Source organism: Schistocerca nitens, chromosome 3 (genome assembly GCF_023898315.1).
Source record: "Schistocerca nitens isolate TAMUIC-IGC-003100 chromosome 3, iqSchNite1.1, whole genome shotgun sequence".
Taxonomy (NCBI): Eukaryota; Metazoa; Arthropoda; class Insecta; order Orthoptera; family Acrididae; genus Schistocerca; species Schistocerca nitens.
In genome coordinates this window covers 447,281,359-447,304,277 of record NC_064616.1, presented here as the reverse complement: position 1 = coordinate 447,304,277, position 22,919 = coordinate 447,281,359, and the positions used below count along the sequence as shown (strand labels likewise).

The 22,919-nt window shown below is 40.8% G+C and overlaps 1 protein-coding gene across 3 annotated transcripts in view; it reads left to right on the top strand.

Annotated features, from left to right (window-relative positions):
• Positions 1–22,919, top strand: part of LOC126248378 (fibrillin-1-like) — a 647,044-nt gene that overhangs the window by 352,441 nt on the left and 271,684 nt on the right. For 2 of the 3 annotated variants that reach the window (XM_049949314.1, XM_049949313.1), the window contains one exon: positions 7,982–8,171. The exons of the other annotated variant lie outside the window; for it this stretch is intronic. In XM_049949314.1, coding sequence (XP_049805271.1) covers positions 7,982–8,171 — 190 coding nt within the window. The remainder of the gene's footprint in view (positions 1–7,981; positions 8,172–22,919) is intronic. 3 annotated transcript variants of the gene reach the window in all.

The following is a 22,919-nucleotide window of genomic DNA, read 5'->3' as shown; positions in this document are numbered from 1 at the left end:
TCTTCAGTCATCATTGGTCTGGTTCTTGCAGGATCTTTCCCCAGCCACAGCAGTGTCAGAGATATGATGTTTTACCGGATTCCTGATATTCGTGGCACACTCATGAAATGGTCATAGGGGACAATCCCCAATTCATCATTATCTCAGAGATACTGTGGCCCATTGCTCGTGTGCAGATTATTACACCATATTCAAACTCACTTAAATCTAGATAACCTGCCATTGTAGCAGCAGTAACCAATCTAACAGCTGTGCCAGCCACTTGTTGTCTGTTGTCTGTCATAGGCATTGCCAACCACAGTGTTGTATTCTGCCTGTTTATATATCTCTGTATTTGAATACACATGCCTATACCGGTTTCTTTGGTGCTTCAGTGTAATGAGAATAGATGCTGTATCATAATATATGATTGATTTGTGGCTGTATCATCAACTACAATTCTCTATGATTGCCTGAGCAAAGTCCCATTGTAACCCCCCCCCCCCCACCACTTTTACACACACACACACACACACACACACACACACACACACACACACACACACACACACACAAATATCATGCACAAAGCTGCATCAAATTGTGTAATTCTATGAATTTCACTGTTTCTGTGTGGATAATGACATAGTAACACATTTACATAGTTATTGCAAAAATATTTTAAAGTTATTTCTTACTTTTCCCCAACACATCACTTCACACTCTGGTCTTAATTTCAGATCGATTTCAAGAACATTTCCTTTACAACTGTTTTCAGTAAACATGATTGTTTTCGTCACTCACAAATATTCTTTTTAGTCCACTGTAAATTTAAAGTACAGTCATCTTACTCCACATTGGGTCTCAGTTCCATTCTACATATTCCTTACTTGTATCATGACTTTGGCTATCCTTGTCATGGTCTGTATACCAGTTTCATCATCTAGGTACAGTCAAACATAAATCTCTGAAAATATATTCATTCTAACAAGGGAACCTCCCCATCGCACCCCCCTCAGATATACACTCCTGGAAATGGAAAAAAGAACACATTGACACCGGTGTGTCAGACCCACCATACTTGCTCCGGACACTGCGAGAGGGCTGTACAAGCAATGATCACACGCACGGCACAGCGGACACACCAGGAACCGCGGTGTTGGCCGTCGAATGGCGCTAGCTGCGCAGCATTTGTGCACCGCCGCCGTCAGTGTCAGCCAGTTTGCCGTGGCATACGGAGCTCCATCGCAGTCTTTAACACTGGTAGCATGCCGCGACAGCGTGGACGTGAACCGTATGTGCAGTTGACGGACTTTGAGCGAGGGCGTATAGTGGGCACGCGGGAGGCCGGGTGGACGTACCGCCGAATTGCTCAACACGTGGGGCGTGAGGTCTCCACAGTACATCGATGTTGTCGCCAGTGGTCGGCGGAAGGTGCACGTGCCCGTCGACCTGGGACCGGACCGCAGCGACGCACGGATGCACGCCAAGACCGTAGGATCCTACGCAGTGCCGTAGGGGACCGCACCGCCACTTCCCAGCAAATTAGGGACACTGTTGCTCCTGGGGTATCGGCGAGGACCATTCGCAACCGTCTCCATGAAGCTGGGCTACGGTCCCGCACACCGTTAGGCCGTCTTCCGCTCACGCCCCAACATCGTGCAGCCCGCCTCCAGTGGTGTCGCGACAGGTGTGAATGGAGGGACGAATGGAGACGTGTCGTCTTCAGCGATGAGAGTCGCTTCTGCCTTGGTGCCAATGATGGTCGTATGCGTGTTTGGCGCCGTGCAGGTGAGCGCCACAATCAGGACTGCATACGACCGAGGCACACAGGGCCAACACCCGGCATCATGGTGTGGGGAGCGATCTCCTACACTGGCCGTACACCACTGGTAATCGTCGAGGGGACACTGAATAGTGCACGGTACATCCAAACCGTCATCGAACCCATCGTTCTACCATTCCTAGACCGGCAAGGGAACTTGCTGTTCCAACAGGACAATGCACGTCCGCATGTATCCCGTGCCACCCAACGTGCTCTAGAAGGTGTAAGTCAACTACCCTGGCCAGCAAGATCTCCGGATCTGTCCCCCATTGAGCGTGTTTGGGACTGGATGAAGCGTCGTCTCACGCGGTCTGCACGTCCAGCACGAACGCTGGTCCAACTGAGGCGCCAGGTGGAAATGGCAAGGCAAGCCGTTCCACAGGACTACATCCAGCATCTCTACGATCGTCTCCATGGGAGAATAGCAGCCTGCATTGCTGCGAAAGGTGGATATACACTGTACTAGTGCCGACATTGTGCATGCTCTGTTGCCTGTGTCTATGTGCCTGTGGTTCTGTCAGTGTGATCATGTGATGTATCTGACCCCAGGAATGTGTCAATAAAGTTTCCCCTGCGTGGGACAATGAATTCACGGTGTTCGTATTTCAATTTCCAGGAGTGTAGATATAAGTTGGCACACTGGATAGGCCTTGAAAAACTGAACACAGATCAATCGAGAAAACAGGAAGAAGTTGTGTGGAACTATGAAAAAATAAGCAAAATATACAAACTGAGTAGTCCATGTGTAAGATAGGCAACATCAAGGCTGAAATGAGATCAGAAACGCCGTGGTCCCGTGGTTAGCGTGAGCAGCTGCAGAACAAGAGATCCTCGGTTCAATTCTTACCTCCGTTGAAAATTTTAATTTCTTTATTTTCGCAAAGTTATGATCTGTCCATTCGTTCATTAATGTCTCTGTTCACTGTAATAAGTTTAGTGTCTGTGTTTTGCGACCGCACCGGTAAACCGTGCGATTAGTAGACGAAAGGACGCGCCTCTCCAATGGGAACCAAAAGCGTTTGATCGCAAGGTCATAGGTCAACCGATTCCTCGACAGGAAAACGCGTCTGATATATTCTGTACAACACTGTTGACGGCATGTGCATCACATGACAGGAATATGTTGTCGACCCACCTAACTTGTACACTTGGCGAATGGGTAAAAAGATTCTTCTACCTTGCCCGATTTCGGTTTTCTTGTGGATGTGATAATCACTCCCAAAAAAGTGATGAAATCATAAGAGTTTGTCACATAAACTGAAAAAAGAAAATTAAACTTTTCGCTGGAGGGAAGACTTGAACCAAGGACCTCTCGCTCCGCAGCTGCTCACGCTAACCACGGGACCACAGCCCTCCTGAGCTAAGATCAGCCTTGATGTTGCCTATCTTGCACATGGACTACTCAGTTTGTATATTTTGCTTATTTTTTCGTAGTTCCACACAACTTCTTCCTGTTTTCTCGATTGATCTGTGTTCAGTTTTTCAAGGCCTATCCACTGTGCCAATGTATAACTAAATCTGAGGGGGGTGCGATGGGGAGGTTCCCTTGTAAGATTCATTTTGTTGAAGGTATGACATAACAAATGTGAAAGTTTGATCACAAAAGAGAAAAGGCATAAAGTAAAGTATGAATTCCAGTAAGCACTAAAATTAAACACCATTGCATAATAAAAAACTTGTTGATATCTTCCCATCATATATGCATAGGTTATAAATACAGCAAGTAATCATAAATCTAATTTCAAGACAAAGCAAATGGATATTTCATTGCCTAAAAGACATGCATCGTATAATAAGGTATCTAGCTCTTTTTTATAAATTCTACCTCCCTCCCCAGTCTTATGCATATTACCATACAGTTTTATCAGAAGAGGATGTGGTATAATCAAAGAGGTATAACCAGAAGAGGATGTAGCATAATCAAAGAAACTTTCTCCAGTCCTTTACATCCTGACTATTAACAACTAAGTTAGGAGCTCCATGGGAGGGGGGGGGGGGGAGGGGGGAAAAACAGTAAAGCAGAATCTGCAGTGATTCTCAGTAAGATAGTTACTCATTCTAAGTCTCAAATTGTAAGTAGTTAGTCTCAATGTCTAACCTATGTCAAATGAACATATTGTACAGAATTGCAGAGTATTTAACTCTAAACTAGAAATTATTCTGGGTTGGTCTCACAGGAAGAAACTGTTTCATATTCTCACTTAATCTCAATTTTGTAAGTACTAAGTCAGACAGTTTACTAGATGTATATTTTGTTGTCAACTTTTTATAGTAAGCTATATTCTTGTGATCATCACTCCATGTTTTCACTTTAGTTGCTTCATTCAGATCATTCCTTTGTCAATTCTGTAATGTTTCTAATCAAGATGAACATACCACAGATATGCTCGACCATCAACAAGTGCTTCAGAAACTTAACTGCTACAACAACATTAGTTTCACCATGTCATCTCTCATAACTACACACAGCATCTTATCATTAGTATCAAACAACCTTTTACTTAAATCATCATAACATCAAATATCTCCATAGTGCCATAATCTTCATCCTTATAACACCCTAAATGAATAATGCTATACATGTGATTTACTTATTTTACACATGACAACATCATATATTTTTACTCAAGAAATACATTACCTTGCAGTTTTCAAACATCACATAATACACCCTTGGATCTGACAATACTTCTGCTAAACTTATTCTTCCAACAATATCAAAACTTGACAATTGACATAGATTGCAAAAATTAACCTTATATTTTTATTTCATGTTATTACTCTTCCCTGCATTGCAAAAATAATTGCTGACTATTCTCATATTGACAGTTAAGTTTATTTTCAGTCTGACTCCCATATTTAATTGTACTAATAAGGCATAGGTATTTTGATTACAATTAAAAAGTTCCTGATCTTGAAATGAGGTTATTAGTATATAATAGTTGGATAAATCATATACAGGGTGTCTGGATACACCCCTACACAAGTTGAATGGTGGGAGGAATCATAATGATGTTTGGTATGGAGTGTCTGCAGGTGAGTCTGCAACTTACAGGAGCTATGGCGACAGCAGTGGCAATATTGAAATCCACTATCTTGGATTTGGGTGGTGTGTTACAAACCCTAAGAATGTCATATGGTGCATCATTTTGAATAACTCTTTCTCAGGTATCCACATATGAAATCTGTTTTAAGGTAACTTTATTTGTGTAGTGACCTGTTAAAGTTTGAAATTACATAGTGATCAAATCTGTTCATTGTTAGGATGATCCACAGTGGTACTTACACAGCAGAAACACATTGAGATTGGGTTAATGAGTGGTGGACATAGTACCAGAGTGATTGCTGCTAACTCCAGTGCCTGGCATCCTGAAAGTAATGACATTTTGCATTTGACAGTATCCAAGTTATTGGACAAATTTCGGGCAACAGGTTCTGTGGTGGACAAGTCACACAATGGACATCCAGGAACAGCCACTGATGAGCAGACTGCTGCAGTGATTGTTGCATCATTTGTGAAAGGTCCACATTGCAGTAAGCAGTGGTTAACAGCAATGTCCAGTCAGCGTTCAATCCAGCATGTGTTGCACACACATCAGTGGCACTTGTAAAAGTTACAGTTGCACAGATGATCCTGATCATCGGAAGCAATTTGCAGAATGGGCTCTTCAACTACAGGTGTTGTTCACTGATGAAGATAATTTTTATGTGCAAGTAGTAAACAAACAGAATCATCATTACTGGTCAGCTGCAAACCCCTCGGGGTTGGATCCCTGTAAAAATGCTGGTGGTGAAAAAGTGATGGTTTGGTGTGGATATTTTGTGTCTGTTGTTTATTGATGGAGCCTAGAATGGGGACAGATATCTTAACATGCTGCACGATTGGAAGCTTTCAGTGCTGTTGAATCCACAGGGTGATTTCTCAACCTTCCTCCAACAAGATGGTTGCTACTGAAGTCAGAAAATTTCTGGATGAACAGTTTGGAAATCACTGGATAGGTAGGAGGGGTCTTATTGAATGGCCGCCATGGTCCCCTGATCTTGCACCTCTTGACTTTCATCTGTGGGAATATTTGAAATCAATTGTGTATAAGTTAAAAATCAATAATGTAGCCCATCTTTGCTGGCGTATTGAGGAAGCGTGTGTCTCCTGTTTACCCACAGATCCTGTGACATGTGCAGCAGGACCTGCCAGCTGTGTGTCCAGCACAATGGAGGTCATATTGAGCATATGCTGTAATGCCAACTCTGACAAGTATCCTAAACTTTAACAGGTCATAACTCCTACACAATTGAAGATATTTTAAAACAGATTTCATATGTGTATTCCTGAGAAAGAGGCAGTTCAAAACTATATGCCACATGATCCCCTTTGCATATGAAACACATAACCAAAATCCAAGATGGTGGACTTCAAAATGACCAACACTATTGCCATAGCTCTTATAAGTTGTGCTTCCATTTACAGACACCTCATACCAGAGCCCATTATGATTCCTTCCACTGTTCGACTTTTATAGGGGCGTATCCAGATTTTTATCTCACCATATGGATTGTTCCAGTAACATCATACATGGCAAATTCCTCTGCAGCAAATTTAGATTTCATTCTCTGGCATAAGTATGAACAGTGACTACATAATAACCACCTACAACATTCATGGCTTTTCTCAATTTGTTAATTATTGTACTGTAATAAAGTTGGTATCACCACTGTGACATCAACGTATGAGCTTATGACATTGTCCACTTACAACATAACTGCTTATCAAAATATAAGGAGACAGAATGACAGCAAAAGATGTTTTATGAAACATTTTTTCATTTGCTTCAGATTTTGGTACTGGTTTATTGATTAGCCCTAGTTGTTCTTACTAGTAACACAGCCAACATATGCACATTCCCACAATCCTGCTTTTAAGTTTGTCAAAACATTCTTAGAACTATAATTTTCACTATAACATGCAATGGAAATGATTACATGTTAGCTGGTCATCATAGGGTCACAGATGTTGATTTTCCTTTAAATGTTTTCTGTTTATAGTTCTGTCTTTAATTCAACTCTGCTCTTAAAAATACTTCTTTCTCTAAAGAATTTGTAAGCCTTTTTTAAGGATTTATTACAGTTTATTGCAGCTAAGTTCACAGATGGTAAAGTGTTCACACTTGTTTCCTGTAAAATAAGATTGCTATTGTCTGACACAGTTGTACTGTCTGAAATTTGATTAAGTTTTGTAATGGGAAACTTCACGAATAATAAAGTTTATTCTACACTGTTTCATTTACAACAGGAATATTACTGTCTGTTTCAATTGTGTGTTCTTCTCTGACCACAGGTTTGACCTTAACAGAAGTTTCTTTTAGAATATTACCAAATGCAGGTTTGATTTCTGTCATTTTATTTCAAATTGTTTCTCTCAAACAGTTGTAACTGGAATTTATTGTTTTTTCTAACTTGGAGTTACTTCAGCAACCTGAGTTAGCTTTAGTGCTGTGTAAAAGATAAGCTAAATTAGTTCATGGAATAATATGAAGAATGAGCTGTTAAGTTTCAGTTTCCACTAATACATTTTGCACTTGTTTGTTAAGTAAAATTGCTTTTCAGGAAGATATTTTTTTTTTTAAATTCTCACTTGAGAAACTTGTGGTGTACTGAATTAATTGTTGCTATGTCAGATGTTAGCTCCCACATTCAGATAGGTGGGTGGAATTGAATTTCTTTCCAATAAGTTAGAAGCTTTACTGCTGTTGCTAAAACCATTCTAAAGGTGTTCAGTTCATCTTTGGCATGTAGTTTACTTCTCTGCCTCTAGTATTTTTTGGCAATACATTCTTGGCATGCAGGATTATAGACAGTGTTTATGTGAAAGGCAAAGTTTGAAGGTTCGAATCAGAGCCCAGCACACAGTTTTCATCTGCCAGGAAATTTCAAACTAATGCTTCTGGGAATGTCTATTCTGATGGCCAGTACAAGGACTGGCAATATCTAATTTTCATGATATGTCTACTTTCCCATTCACATTGATGTCACAAGGGTGCTCTTCTCCAATGCTCTCTGTCTCAAAAGCTCATGCATGTATACCAGTTAGCTGACAAGTACAATTGTTTCAAGCAGTTATGTAGGAAGAGAATTATTTATTTAAGAATGAAAAATATAAAAATACTCCATTGTTGGCAGATATTGATGAATGTGTAATGGGTAAACATACATGCAGCCCTGGAGAACGATGTGTAAACACATTAGGAGGATTCTGGTGCAATCCTTCCTGTACTGAAGGCTACAGAACTGATGCAGAAAACCCTCAGAACTGTGTTGACATTGATGAGTGCCAAGAAGGACTTGATAACTGTAACAAACCAGCAGAGAGGTACAAACCCTTTAATACATGATTTTTTATTTTTATGTGAAAGTTACCCTATGTAGTTTATAATGCCAATATACTGAGAAAAATATTGAAAAAGTTTTCCTTAAAATTAATAAGCACTATTAGTGATTAAAATATATTCTCATTATTATGTATATAAGTCTCTCATAAGCTTAATTTGACATTTGTTAGGAAGAATAGAACTTAATGATTACTTAATTCATAAGAATAGTTACAGGTCCTTGACAATAAAAGTTTATCGTTCCTTTTAGCCGCTGATTTCAATTCCTCAGAAACTATTCATTCTCATACTTTTTCTACAAAAATTCTTTTGTTTTCATTTGATAAGAAATATTTAATTACTAATGGCATATAAGTATTGACTGTCCAAATTTCTACTTGATCTCAAATAATTACCATTTCATTTTTCAATCTCATTTAGCTACACCAAATTTGTTTGTTGTCTTATGTAACCTCTCATAACAGAATCTTCAGAGACTGAATGCTTTAGCCATTGGTATTTTTCTTGATGTTAAAGGAGAAATATTAGGTCAAGGCACTAAGCAAGTGAGCTGATCTCACACATTAGTTTTTGATTTAGACACAAGAGTGAAGAGTCCAAATTCCGACAGATTTTTGGCTTAAATTATCTTTAGTTCACCTCAAACTCATTGCATAGAACTCTATTACATATTTCAGATAATCTTGGTGTGACTTTCTTATCATTAAACTAGTCATCATGTAAAACATTAATCAGTCACTATGCAAAAGAAACTGTGCTATCAGTTTTAATGCAGCACATTTTCTTGAAATAATGTCTTTCATTTGGTGTATCTCTCATCACTCCTTACACACTCCATGCAAGTGCCAGCATGTTCCCTTTCAAAAGCAATGGTTAATTGCCTGTCAAAACCTTTTCTAGTTTGAGTTTGTGCTGCATCTCTAATGATATACCATCTTTGTAATTTACTTTATTTACAGCAAAGAAATTCTTTTTACTACTGAATCCTATGATCTCTGATATGAGGAGCAATATCTCTACATCTACATCTGCATCTATATACATACTCCACAAGCCACTACACGGTGCATGGTGGGGGGTACCTTGTACCACAACGAGTCGTTTCCTTTCCTGTTCTACTCGCAGATAGAGCAAGGAAAAAACACTATCTATATGCCTCCATATGAACCGTGATTTCTCATATCTTATTGTCGTGGTCGCTATGCAAAATTTATGTTGGTGGCAGTAAGATTGCTCAGCAGTCAGCTTCAAATGCTGATTCTCTAAACTTTCTTAGTAGTGTTCTTTTAAATGTGTGTCTTCTTCCCTCCATGGGTTCCCATTTGAGCTCCTGAAGCTTATCTGTAACACTTACATGCTGATCAAACCTACTGGTAACAAATTAGCAGCTGGCCTCTGAATTAGTTTGATGTCTTCTTTCAATCCGACATGGTGAAAATCCCAAACACTCACACAGTTCTCAAGAATAGGTCATACCAGTGTCCTTAATGCAGTCTCCTTTACAACTGAACTACACTTTCCTAAAATTTCCCAATAAACCAAAGTCGACCATTTGCCTTCCCTACCACAATCCTCACGTGCTCTTTCATTTTCATATCGCTTCGCAATGCTACGCCCACATATTTAAAATACATGACTGTCATGCAGGGTACTAGTAATGCTGTATCCGAACATTACAGGTTTGTTTTTGCTACTCAACCACATTAACTTATATTTTTATACAGTAAGAGTGAGCTGCCATTCATCACACCAACTAGAAATTTAGTCTAGGTCAGTCATCTTCTATCAACATACAGGTACTTATCTTTAACCTTCAGATACATTAGAGCATCATCAGTAAACATCCACAGATTACTGTCCACCCTGTTTGCCAGATCATTTATGCATATAGAAAATAGCAATGGTTCTATCACACCTCCCTGGGGCACTCCTGATGTTACCCCTGTTTCCAATAAACACTCACCATTGATAACAACATACTGAGCTCTATTACTTAAGAAGTCTTTGAGCCAGTCACATATCTGGGAGTCTATTCCATATACATGTATCTTTGTTAACAGTCTGCAGTGGGGTTCTGAATCGAATGCTTTTTGGAAATGTAGAAATATGGAAATTGCCTGTTGCCATTCATCCATAGTTCACAGTATGTCATATGAGAAAAGAGCAAGCTGAATTTCACGTGAGCGATGCTTTCTAAAGCTGTACTGATTTGTAGACATGAACTTTTCAGTCTCTAGGAAATTTATTAAATTTGAACTCAGAATGTGCTTTAGAATTCTGCAGCAAACTGATATTAAGGATATTGGTTTGTAATTTTGTGGGTCTGTTCTGTTACCTGTCTTATATATAGGAATCACCTGTGCTTCTTTCCAGTCATTTGATACATAGTGCTGGTCGAGAGATTCATGATAAATGCAAACTAAGTAAGGGGCCAATTATGTAGAGTACTTTTTGTAAAACTGAATAGGGATTCCATCCAGACCTGCTGATTTATTTGTCTCCAACTCTTTCAGTTGTCTCTCTATGCCAGAGATGCTTATTCTCATGTCATTCATATTTGACTCTGTGCTATGGTCAAGCAACACTACATCTGTATGATTCTACTGCATGAACGATTTCTTAAATGTGGAATTTAAAACTTCAATGTTCTTTTGCTATATTCTACTGTCAAACCAGACAGGTGAATGAGTGGCTGAATTGAAGCCTTAGACCCGCTTAGCAATTTTACATAGGACCAAAATTTTTTCAGGTTCTCTTCCAGATCCTTAGCCAAGCTATGTTGGTGTTAGTTGTTGTATGCTTTGCACATGGATCTTTTTACAGTTGCATGAATCTCTACTAATCTTTGCCTGTTGTCATTTGCATGTTCTCTTTTAAACTAAGAGTGCAACAGCCTTTGCTTCTGCAGCATTTTCTGAATTTTGTTATTAAACCACAGTGGTTCTTTTCCATCTGTAATCCACTTACTTTATACTAGGCACATACTTGTCCAGTGCACAATTTACAATCTGTTTAAACTTTGCCCATAATTCCTCTGTGTCCATCATTCTGGAACTAAATGATTGTAGTTCATTGTCTAAGTGAGATGCTAACAACCGCTTATCTGCTCTTTCTAGCAGAAACACTCTCCTATCCCTCTTGACTGATTTATTTACTTTTGTAACCATAGTCGCTATGATGATATGATCTCTAATCCCCATGTATATACTAATACCATTGATAATGTCCGACCGGTTTCTAGTTACAAGGTCCAAGATACTTCCATTGGGGTGCCAAAGTAGCTGCTCAAGACAGTTTTCAGAAAATGTATTCAAAAGTACTTCACAAGACTAACTGCAATGAGTCCATACACATACCTATACTTGGTAGGTTGAAGTCATGATCTGGCTATTTATGCATAAATAACCATAGACTTTCTTTTAATGACTCTAGAACTGTCACAGTAGACTTGGGTGGTCAGTAAAAACATCCAACAATTAACTTGGCTTCGCTTAGACCTATTATGCATGACCAGATAACTTTACTAACACACTAAATTTCAACCTCAGTAGAGACAAAATTTTTGTCAACTACAATGAACACTCCCCCTCCAATTGCATCTAATTTGTCTTTCCAATAAACATTCCAAGACTTGCTAAATATCTCAGAGCTTTTTACTTCAGCTCTCAGTCCCAAGAATAATTTGAGGTTGAGAACTTTCCTGGAGGGTGGTAAATTTTAGGACTTTGTTATGAATACTTCGACAGTTTACTGGCAAAATTTTTACAGTTTAACTTTCTTTACACTGAACATGGTCTGATTTCCCAATGTGTGTTTTGACTGACGAGTGCTCATGTGAGCACCTCAAACTACTGCCTAGCCTAAAAAATTTCATGTGCACTCCACAAGTACTTGGCTACCCGAGTAGCTGCTTCCTTTGTGTAGTGCACCACTGACCTATCAAGAGGAGTCCTACAAATCCCCAACCAATAACATAGTTCCAGAAATCTATAGCCAAGACCATCAGAGAGACAATGAAGCCTTCAGCTGAGACCCTACACTTGGCTCCAGACCAAGGGACCCTGGTCAGCTCTGGGAATGATGCTGCAAGTTGCAAGCTCTGCTTGCACCCCCACATGCGAAGCCAGAAGTCTTCACCACCTCTGCCAGCCACCTGTAAGAACTGAGGATGGCCTCAGAAGCCACATGACAGGCATTGTCAGTGCCAATGTGAGCCACAACTTGCAGACAAGTGCACCCTGTACACTCAATAGACACAAGCAAGGCCACTTTCACACCATGAATGAGGCCCTCCTGGCAGACATCCTGAGCACACACTGGCATTCTTTAGAGCCCTGAATGCTATTTTCTTGAGGGGATCCATAATGTGCCTAACATTGGAGCTCCCAATAACTAGCAAACTCCTGCCCATGTGTTCCTGCTTGGACCCTGCTGAAGGAACAGCCACCTTTTCACTCACAGGGTGAAAAGGCTATGCCATACAGCCAGCCTCCATACTGGTCCTCCATCTTGAGCAACGCTAACTTGTTACCACCTGCCACTTATCCTGTGGGTCCACTGCTTTGGGTACACTAGAAGATGCCTCAGCAGTAGAGCCCCTGGGCAAAACAGGTGACACCTGAGGTATCCCATGCAATGCTCCAAAATCTCCACCAACACTACACCCCAAGGCAGTAGCCTGAAGGTGACTGATCACAGCCAAAGCCACATTAAACTGTTCATGAACTATGGCCAGCTCCTCCTGTGCCCGCACACAGCAGGCACATGTCCTACCCATACTAGCAAGACTAATTGAAGAGTAAACCGTAAAAGCTTGCAAAAACTGAGATAAGCAACTTGTTACCCTCCTGACGTTTCAAACAAACATATACTATTAAAAACACAGAAAAATCTAAATACATTACTTGATGTCTCGGAAATGTGTCACAGGCAGTAGCTGGCACAGAACTGAGCAGCTGACTATGCAGATTAGAATGGTCACTAGTCTCAAAACAAACAGCTGAATAAATGCTGCACTACTGATTAATTGAATATACACTTACAAAACACAAGATTAAACTCTGAGGATCTGAGGCTGGAGGTCTACTGAATATTTACTATCTGCAAAGGTCATAGAATCCAGTAAACAGAGCAAAACTGGGGACTTCTGCTGCGGGAAACTACACTAGGAAGTAAACTCACTCAAGACAACAGATCGAAAAATATGCAAATTCTTGCAACATAAATACATAATGCTACTAAAAACAGCTAAATGATCAGCTACTGTTCACTTCTGCTGATAAGTAAGTTAGAATAGCACTAAATTAAACAATGTAAACAAACTATGTACTGCAGATAAGCTGCTGCTGCTGTTACTCTGCTCTGTGTTCAGAGGTCTACACACATTACAAAAGTGTTATCCCATTTCCAGTTCAGTCACCTTACTGCCTTATACAGCCACCACCATCCCTTAACAATTAACTCTTTCAATTTTCACTGCTGTGCAAAACTAAAGGATGAAATAGATGAAGTACGTAACATTTTAAAAACCCAGTGAAAATGGATGAAAGTGTGGGAGCTTGTTGCCAGATGTCTCCTATTTGTGCACATAATGAAGACATCATATGATGTGGGGTCAGCAAGACTATAGCAACAGATGGAGCAGGCCCCACAACACCAGGCAGTTTATGGAATGGAGAAAGACAGTTTGTGTATCAGCAAGCATTTATAGAGCACTGAGGTGGTGTCCTTAATTGCAGTATGGCCCAGACACAACATTTAGTGACTTCATGTGCAGAAGAATGATCTAGTAACTGGAAGAAGGATGAAGTGGGATGAGAGTAACCCATTAGTTTGGTATTGCTCACAGAACTGTTTCATGAGCCTGTAGAGTGTCCTGAATCACAGGCACTGCTGACCGAAGGAGAGGAGTTGGTCGCACATGATCAACTACACTAACAGATGACCATTATATTGTGCAGCTGGCAAGAAGGTACCCAAGTCAAATAGGAGATGCAATTCCAACCACAATTAACAGGCCCGAAAGGCACACAATCTCATGCTCCACAGAGGCATAGTGACTGCATGGGGGTGGTCTTTTTGCCTGATGACCAATATCTTGTGTTCCGTTGACAAATGCACTTCAGCATCAGTGTTTGAGATGGTACCAAGAGCATAGAAACTAAACCAACAAGGATTGGGGTCACATGTTCTTCTTGAACGAGAGTAGATTCAGTCTGAGTAATGATTCTGAATGTGCCTTCATATGGTCAGATGTGGGAACACATAATGCACTCAAGAACATTGTCACACATGATCATTTTGGTGGTCCAAAGGTTATGGTGTTGGGAGGTATAATGTTGCATGGCTGTACTGACCACCAAATCTTTGAACATGGCACACTCACTGGTCAGCCTTATTGTGTATCTGTAGTCCTTCCCATGTCCATCTTTTCTGGGGTGCATTTAGCCTTAACTACATTTACATGGATGACAGTGCATGATTGCATCAAAAAGGACAGGTGAAAGAGCTCATGCAATGAGATGATATGTGGTGAATAGAGAGGCCTGCCTGTTCCTCCAATTTAAATTCCATCGAACACATGTGGGATGTGTTGGGGATATGCATTGCAGCATGACCATGTGTACCAGTGGCCACCCAGTAGCTCTCAACCATGCTGGTGGAGGAATGGAATGCCCTATCACAAGAGCTCCTTATCAACCTTGTGGCCAGCATGGGAGCACATTCAGAGCATCCAGTGTTGTTGGTGGTGATCACACACCCTATTAAGAATGATGTCCACCTTTTTTAATGTTCAGGAGACTGCCATAAATTAAGGTGACTTTAGTGTAATTATTATATTTGAATGAAAATGCCATTTCTGAATTCTCATTGTGTGTTTCTTTCAGTTACCTTTTGTATCATACTGTAGCATTTCTTTCCATGTGTGTTCCAAGTTTCATTGAGCTATGTTATTGCAAAATGGCACATCGAGTGAAAATTATGTTTGTCCTTAAGTTTTGCACACTGGTATATTTCAGTTACTGTACTCTTGATCACAGTGTGCTACCATGGTCTAGGAATATTATCTTTGAATGGTATTCTGAAAGTCCTGGGACCTGTGTTTGATCCCAGCCACTAGTTTGATATAGAATAAAAGTCATCAACTATAGTGGCTGAAGATTACTGGTATAAGGAGTCAAGATGACCTTACTCCGCCAATGGCCTTGTCAGAATGGTACAGAGGAATGGACAACTGTTCAGGCCATGCTCTGGCTTTGGGATGGGAAACTTTCATAAAAGGCAGATGAATTTGCAGTGATCAATGATATAAGGATGCAGAAAACAATGGAAACTCATGTGTTAAAGACATAGTAATATTTACCCAAAGGAAATGTGGCCTGTAATTTAAAACAGTGTTGTTGTGATCTTTCCCTTGGCAAAATATTCTGAATTTGTCCCCCATTTGGATCTCCATAAGAGGTAGCCATGAGGAAAATTTTTATATTCATTCAGTGAAATCTAAGACATAGCTTGTGGTATGAAACAGTAACAAGGTGCAAAGTAACAAATGAATAAAATAGATGTAAGATGCAACATCTGAAATACGTAACACAATTTCTGTCATATTGTTATGTCCGACATTTGCAAAACCAATCATGGTGCTGGCTCGATGCTCAGAAATTGTAATTAAATAAATAACAGACTGAAAAATGAATGAAATGATGATATTGTAAGAGTTGGATCTTGGAATATGGGAAATGTGGTTACGATAGGAAAACTAGAAAATCTGAAAAGGGAAATGCAAAGGCTGAATCTATATGTAATAGTGGTCACATTGAAGTTAAATGGAAAGAAAATAAAGATATCTTGTGTGACAAATATGCAACATTACAAATAAGAATAGAAAACGATCTAACTAGAATAGCATTAGTACTGAATAGGAAGATGAGGTGGAGAGTGAGTTACTATTAACAGTGAAGTGATAAGATTATTCTCATCAGAATCAAAACCAAATCAACAGTTGCACAGCTAAATAGTATTAGAGCAAAGAATAAAATTTTTGAGCTGCTTGGAATGAACTACCTGATATGCAGTGGCTGCGTAACAAGTGTAAACACTTGATGGTGCTGGAACACAAACAAGGAAGGAGCACATTGCCACAGACTGTGCAAGAGAGAGCATCAGGAACACCTGAATCCACACCATAACTTCTTTGCAAAGGAGGCATAACAATATTCCGTTAATGGGGCTGTGTATAGCAACTACACCTAAAGACTATACAAGAATGCTTTTCAGGCTGCAAACCTTGCATAAAAGAATGCTCTGAACCGTAACATTAGTTCAACAGTGAATGCTAATAGGCTCAGAAAACTGGAACACATTCATTCAGCCTTACAGGGAAATCCTGTCAAAAACCACCTTATATCCTTCCCCTTCCTTTCTCTCAAGGCGCAGAGTCTGGTCTTTCCATCTGCATCACAGATACTGATGGAAGGCCAGCTCCATTCGTTGCAAGGCCACCTGTTGGCATAAAACATTGCCAGCTATCATCGAGTCTACTTCTGTGGATGAAGAACTTATCTGTCCAGCTGTAAGCTGTTCAACTTGGGAGCAGGGCACCTGGTGTCACCACTCCTTTTTAGTGCCTGTACCACCTTACCTACTCACCATCATGAGAACTGTCATCAGGGTTATGGCAATTTCTGGGGGCAAACCTAAGTGCAGCTACACTCTATGAGAGTGTTGAGGCTTCGCCAGACGTCCACAGTCACACTAGATTGTGGGGACACACTGTCCACCACTCCACCCTGCACACAGCCACAGAACTGACTAAAGGCAACACCAAGGGCTGGAACCACAGATTCCATGACTAGTGCTGATGTGCCATGCAGCACCCTCCTGGTTGCTATCAGACTGTACTGAGGATGAGACTGAGTCACTGTAAAACTCTCAACAATAAATTGATATTTATTTTTATGTTGTCTTATGACACAATGGGTGTGACACAGGTCCTCACCACCACCTCTCCACTTGACTGTCCTGAACCCTCATAGAGGGGGGGGGGGGGGGGTATCCAGTGTTGTACCCCTACACAACAACATCAACTACAGCTCTAGTGTTCATGCCAGAGATTCTGAAATCAGATACTGGATTCTAAGGCATTCCAAGGAGTAGATGTAGGCTGAGATCATGGGCAGAAGGTACTGAGATTAAAGAAGTCTATGAGGATAACTAACTATGCAAAGGGAGATAAAAATCATGATACTTGGAAAGCAAAAGTGAGAAACGCAACAGAAGAGAGATATATAGGAGAAAATGAGCTCAGTAATACAAATGAGATAGGAAAAAATTATCTTTGAGACGTGCAATCAGTTTCAGCCAGTAACAGCAAGTACACTGTTCAAAAATCACAAAAGGATTCCACTTGAGAAAGACTAGAAGGCAGTGAAAGATACAAGCTGGATTATTTCATAGTGTGATAGAGATTCTGAAATCAGATATTGGATTGTAAGGCATTCCCAGGAGCAGATATAGGCTCAGATCACAATTTAGTAATGATGAAGAGTAGGCTGAAGTTTAAGATAATCATCACAAAGAATCAACACACAAGGGTGTGGGTACTGAAATACTGATGAATGATGATGCATGTTGGAACAGGTGGAGCCTGTTGGTATTGCAATACTGAATACCACAGTAGGAACCTTGGGTGCATGTGCATGTCCATAAAAAGAGTGATCACAGACATTGGGCCATCAAATACAGGTATAAGAAAGGTGAAGAAATCATGGGCAAGAGATGAAATATGTCAATTGATTGTCAAAACAAGGAAATACTAAAATGTCCAAGAGATGAAAGGAATACAGATATGTAAGTCCCTCAGAAATGAAATGAGTTGGTAGTTCAAGGACTAAAGCAAAGTGGATACAGGAAAAAGGCAAAGGAATCAAGAAGAAAATATTCATCAGAGACACAGATTCAGCATATAGAAGAGGCAAAATAAATTTTGGAGGTCATAGGAAAAAAGTATTTAAGTAGAAGTTTGGCAGAGCTTTAGGGGACTTCTGCAATCAAACAAAGCAGAGAAGGTGTACAACATTCCTACACAATTTTTAAAATCATTGGGGTGAAGTGGCAACCAAATGGGTACTCCTTTTAGTGTGTATATTCTATAAGACAGGAGACATGTAACTGGAGTTTTGGAAAAGTGTCATACACACTGTACTGAAGACAGCAAGGGCAGATAAATGTGAGAATTAACACAGAATCAGCTTGACAGCTAATGCGTCCAAGCTGCTGACCAGGATAATTTAAGGAAGAATAGAAAAGAAAATTGAACCTTAAGAATAAAGGAGACCACTCACTAAATAGCAGAAGCATTGTGCCATTGAGAGGCAGGTACCATTAACAACCCCTGACCATGTAGCTCTATTCACTGTATGCCACTTTTTGCCCTTGTGTGTAACAAATAAAGATACAACTTTTTGGTTTGCTACAGAAGATAACTAATGTAGACTTGCTCTTTGGAAAAACTCTGTTTCGCCTGACATTACTACTTTCAGACATTCTATAGCATAATTTTGGGAGTGCAACAAGGAAAACTTACATGACCCCAGAATGGTATCACATGTTTTGCAGTGCAGTTGGTGACTGGTAAGCTCAGCAGTGTTGTTATTCACAAAGAGGAGGGCATGAGTTTGTCTGTTTGGTGGCACCAGTAGTATTCTGAGCACTTTCAACTACACAAATTTTTGTACAGTTTTCCACGCCTTGGTATTTGAGTATGACTTTCCAAATTCGTGTCCATTTGTTTTCTCATAATGGTGGTCATACAGTGGTATAGTGATAGAAATTCTTCCTTACTCATATTAGTAATTATAATAGTACAGATACTATGGCTTGGATTTTATTGGTATTAATGCCCAAGAAAAATGTGTAACATGGCTTCCTGTTGTTCCATGTATGCATCAGTGATACTGTTGACAATGTTGCAGACTTATTTTTGCAATCGTTAACTGTCTAAGTTATCTGGACAGTCACTGAATATGTCTCAGTCATGAATAGCTGCATCAGCTGCTGCCTGATTGTGGTACATAAGCGCTGCGGCCAAAATGCACAGTTGTCTTTTTCCAGACTGGCGAGCTGGGTAGTATGCAAGCCAGCTGTTTCCCCACTGCCTTTTTATTGTAATGACTTGTTAATATTTTCTAGATCCACTGTGTTGGCTGTTTTGAAAACAATTGTCAAAATATAACTGACTTTGTCCAACAACCCCCTTTTTCATCACACTCGCTGGACTAACTACATCATCTGATGTAGTAATGCCTGTAACTGTGCAAAAGTTGACCACAGTATGTGATACTCTCCCTGTATATCACTGTTTGATTATTTACCGTGAGCTGTAATTTGCCAGATGTGTCTTCCAACCTCCAAATTTCATTCTCTTGTGCCCAAATATTACAATCTAATCTTAAGGTTCACTGGTGATTTGACATTGTTAGAGGATGTATCTTGAGGGCTTTGTTACCCTGCAACGGCATAGTAGGCCAATTGTGATGAACTTCTCATGTTCCTTTTCGTCCCGAGCCCAATGTTTGATGCTGAAACTGCTTCTTTCTGCCCTAGGGTAGAGCCATGTTCCCAAAAGGAAGAGGAAATCCTGTTGTTAGTTTATTACTCTGACTCACGACTGAAGTGTTTAGAGATGTGAGACAGTAATGACAGAATTACCTCATTTTTCTTGCCTAACTCCTAACTTTTTCCTTCTTTCCTTTTTCCCACATTCTTTCCTCCCCTCTTTCAAAGATGTGACTGAGAGTTGAGGCAGCATATTTATGGTTCTCTTAAAAGGATGAATTCAACTGACATGAACTGTCACAGAGGGTAGGGGGACTCTGTTTAACCATTTGCCTGTGGTTGTAAAGCACTAGTCTAAAGTTGCTTAATGTGCAATAATTGTTGTAAGTGCAACATTAATTCAGACATAAAATTTGATCCTTCGCCAGTTATTTTTTTGTTTCAGGCGTTCCAAACTATGATATCCACTGGTTCTTCACTGCATGTGCTACTGATTCAGCCTTCTAGTTTGATTTTGCTGTCTTCAAAATAAAACATGAAAAATGATCAGTTATTGTCAAAACATAATGGTTTTCTGCTGGTTTTTGCATGAATGGCCCTAAAATATCCATTACAATCATCTGATATGGTTTATCTGCCTTGGGTAATCTTTCTAACATAATCCTTTGTTGACTGAGTTTCAGCCTTTGTGCACAAGGAATACAGTTCCTGACACACCATTCAACATCATGTCTGCGTGTTACCCACCAGCAATTTTGTGCTGCTGTGCATTCTGTTGTCCTGTGACCAGCATGTCTCACTAAAAATATTATCTGCTAATGACTCACCGTGAGTTTCAGAAATTAACCTTCTATAGGATGTATGTATTACACTTCACAAAATGGACATCACTGACATTCAAGAAATGTTCAAAACAAACCAGCAGTAGTCTCAACAGAAATGATATGCTTTGCTTTTGTTTTGAACGGCCAGTGTCGGTTGGTCACAGCCAGTGTGCTCCCTGCTGCCGCTGGATAAGCAGCTGCCAACAGCAAGTCGTATACTCCTAGCTCACTTATTTGTTACATAGTTTAATTCTTAATTTCTTTGCGTATCTTTGGGTACTTGCATTGTTTAATTTATAAATTTTGGGCGTATTATAGTATTTGAGAGTTGTAGCATCGCATTTTAGTACTTGAATAGTGTAAATTCGCATAGTCGTTTGTCTTCTGTTTTTGTTTTCAATGGCCAGTGTCGGTTGGTCACAGCCAGTGTGCTCCCTGCCGCCGTTGGATAAGCAGCTGCCAGCAGCAAGTCGTATACTCCTAGCTCACTTATTTGCTACATAGTTTCGTATAGGAAGTGTAATTTCGAGTTTTAGTTACTGTAATCGTAAATTCAGGCAGATTGTAGTGCAGTCGTTAGGCATTTGTATAGGTTAGTTCATACATTCTTTGCGTGTTTCCCTTGCGTTATCTAGGCATGGACTCATGTTTCAGTAACTGTTGTTCAACATCGATTAGAATGGACAGGGACTGTGATTGCTGTGTTCGGATGAGGGCTGAGTTGGCATCCCTTCACTCACAGCTGCAGGCGGCGCTGACTTCGGTCGCGCAGCTTGAGGCTGTTGCCAATGGGCACCACTGTGGGGAGCCGGACTTGGGTATCACGGGGATGTCAACCTCGTCCCGTCTGTCCCCAGATCGGTCTGCCACTCTGGTTGCCCCGGTTGCTGCCCGCAGTGGGGCTGAGCCCTCGCCTGTGGTTGATTGGGAGGTCGTTCCAAGGTGTGGCAGGCAGTGAAAGACGTCCACAGAGGCTGATCAGAAAGCCTCCACGGTGCGTCTGACAAACAGGTTTCAGGTACTGTCTCTGGCTGAGCCAGATGCAGCTGCCTGCCCTGTTTCAGAGGATGATTCTCAGCCTTCAAGGTCCTGGCAATCACAGAGTACCTGGGCTTATTGGTAGTTGGGAGCTCCAATGTTAGGCGTGTAATGGGGCCCCTTAGGGATATGGTGGCTAAGGAGGGGAAGAAATCCAGTGTGCACTCCATGTGGAGTCATTCCTGATGTGGAAAGGGTCCTTCCGGATGCCATGAAGGGCACAGGGTGCAGCCAGCTGCAGGTGGTGGTACATGTCGGCAGTAATGACGTGTGTCACTTTGGATCTGAGGAAATTCTCTCTGGATTCCAGCGGCTATCTGATTTGGTGAAGGCTGCCGGTCTTGCTTACGAGATGAAGGCAGAGCTCACCATCTGCAGCATCGTTGACAGAACTGACTGCAGACCTTTGGTGCAGAGCCGGGTGGAGGGTCTGAATCAGAGGCTCAGATGGTTTTGCGACCTTGTTGGCTGCAGATTCCTTGACTTGCGCCACAGGGTGGTGGGGTTTCGGGTTCCGCTGAATAGGTCAGGAGTTCACTACACTCAGCTGGCGGCTACATGGGTAGCGGAGGCTGTGTGGCGTGGACTGGGCAGTTTTTTAGGTTAGAAGGCCTCGGGAAAGTACGGGGTGGGCTGCAATCTCAAAGGGTGCATGGCAAATACAGGACGTGCTTGGATCAAGGAACAGTCGGAATTGTAGTTGTAAATTGTTGTAGTTGTGCTGGGAAAGTCCCTGAGCTTCAAGCACTAATAGTAAGCACAGAAGCTGAAATCGTTATACGTACAGAAAGCTGGCTAAAGCCTGAAATAAGTTCTGCAAAAATTTTTACGAAGTCTCAGATGGTGTACAGGAAAGATAGATTAGGCAGAATTGGTGGTGGAGTGTTTGTGTCTGTCAGTAGTGGTTTATCTTGTAGTGAAGTCGAAGTAGATACTTCGTGCGAATTGGTATGGGTGGAGATTATACTTAACAGCCGAACTAAGTTAATAATTGGCTCCTTCTACCGACCCCCAGTCTCCGATGATATAGTTGCTGAACAGTTCAGAGAAAATTTGAGTCTCGTAACAAATAAATACCCCACTCATACGGCTATAGTTGGTGGGGACTTCAACCTTCCCTCGATATGTTGGCAAAAATAATTGTTCAAAACCGGTGGTAGGCAGAAAACATCTTCCGAGATTGTCCTAAATGCTTTCTCCGAAAATTATTTTGAGCAGTTACTCCATGAACCCACGCGAATTGTAAATGGTTTTGAAAACACACTTGACCTCTTAGCCACAAACAATCCAGAGCTAATAGGGAGCATCATG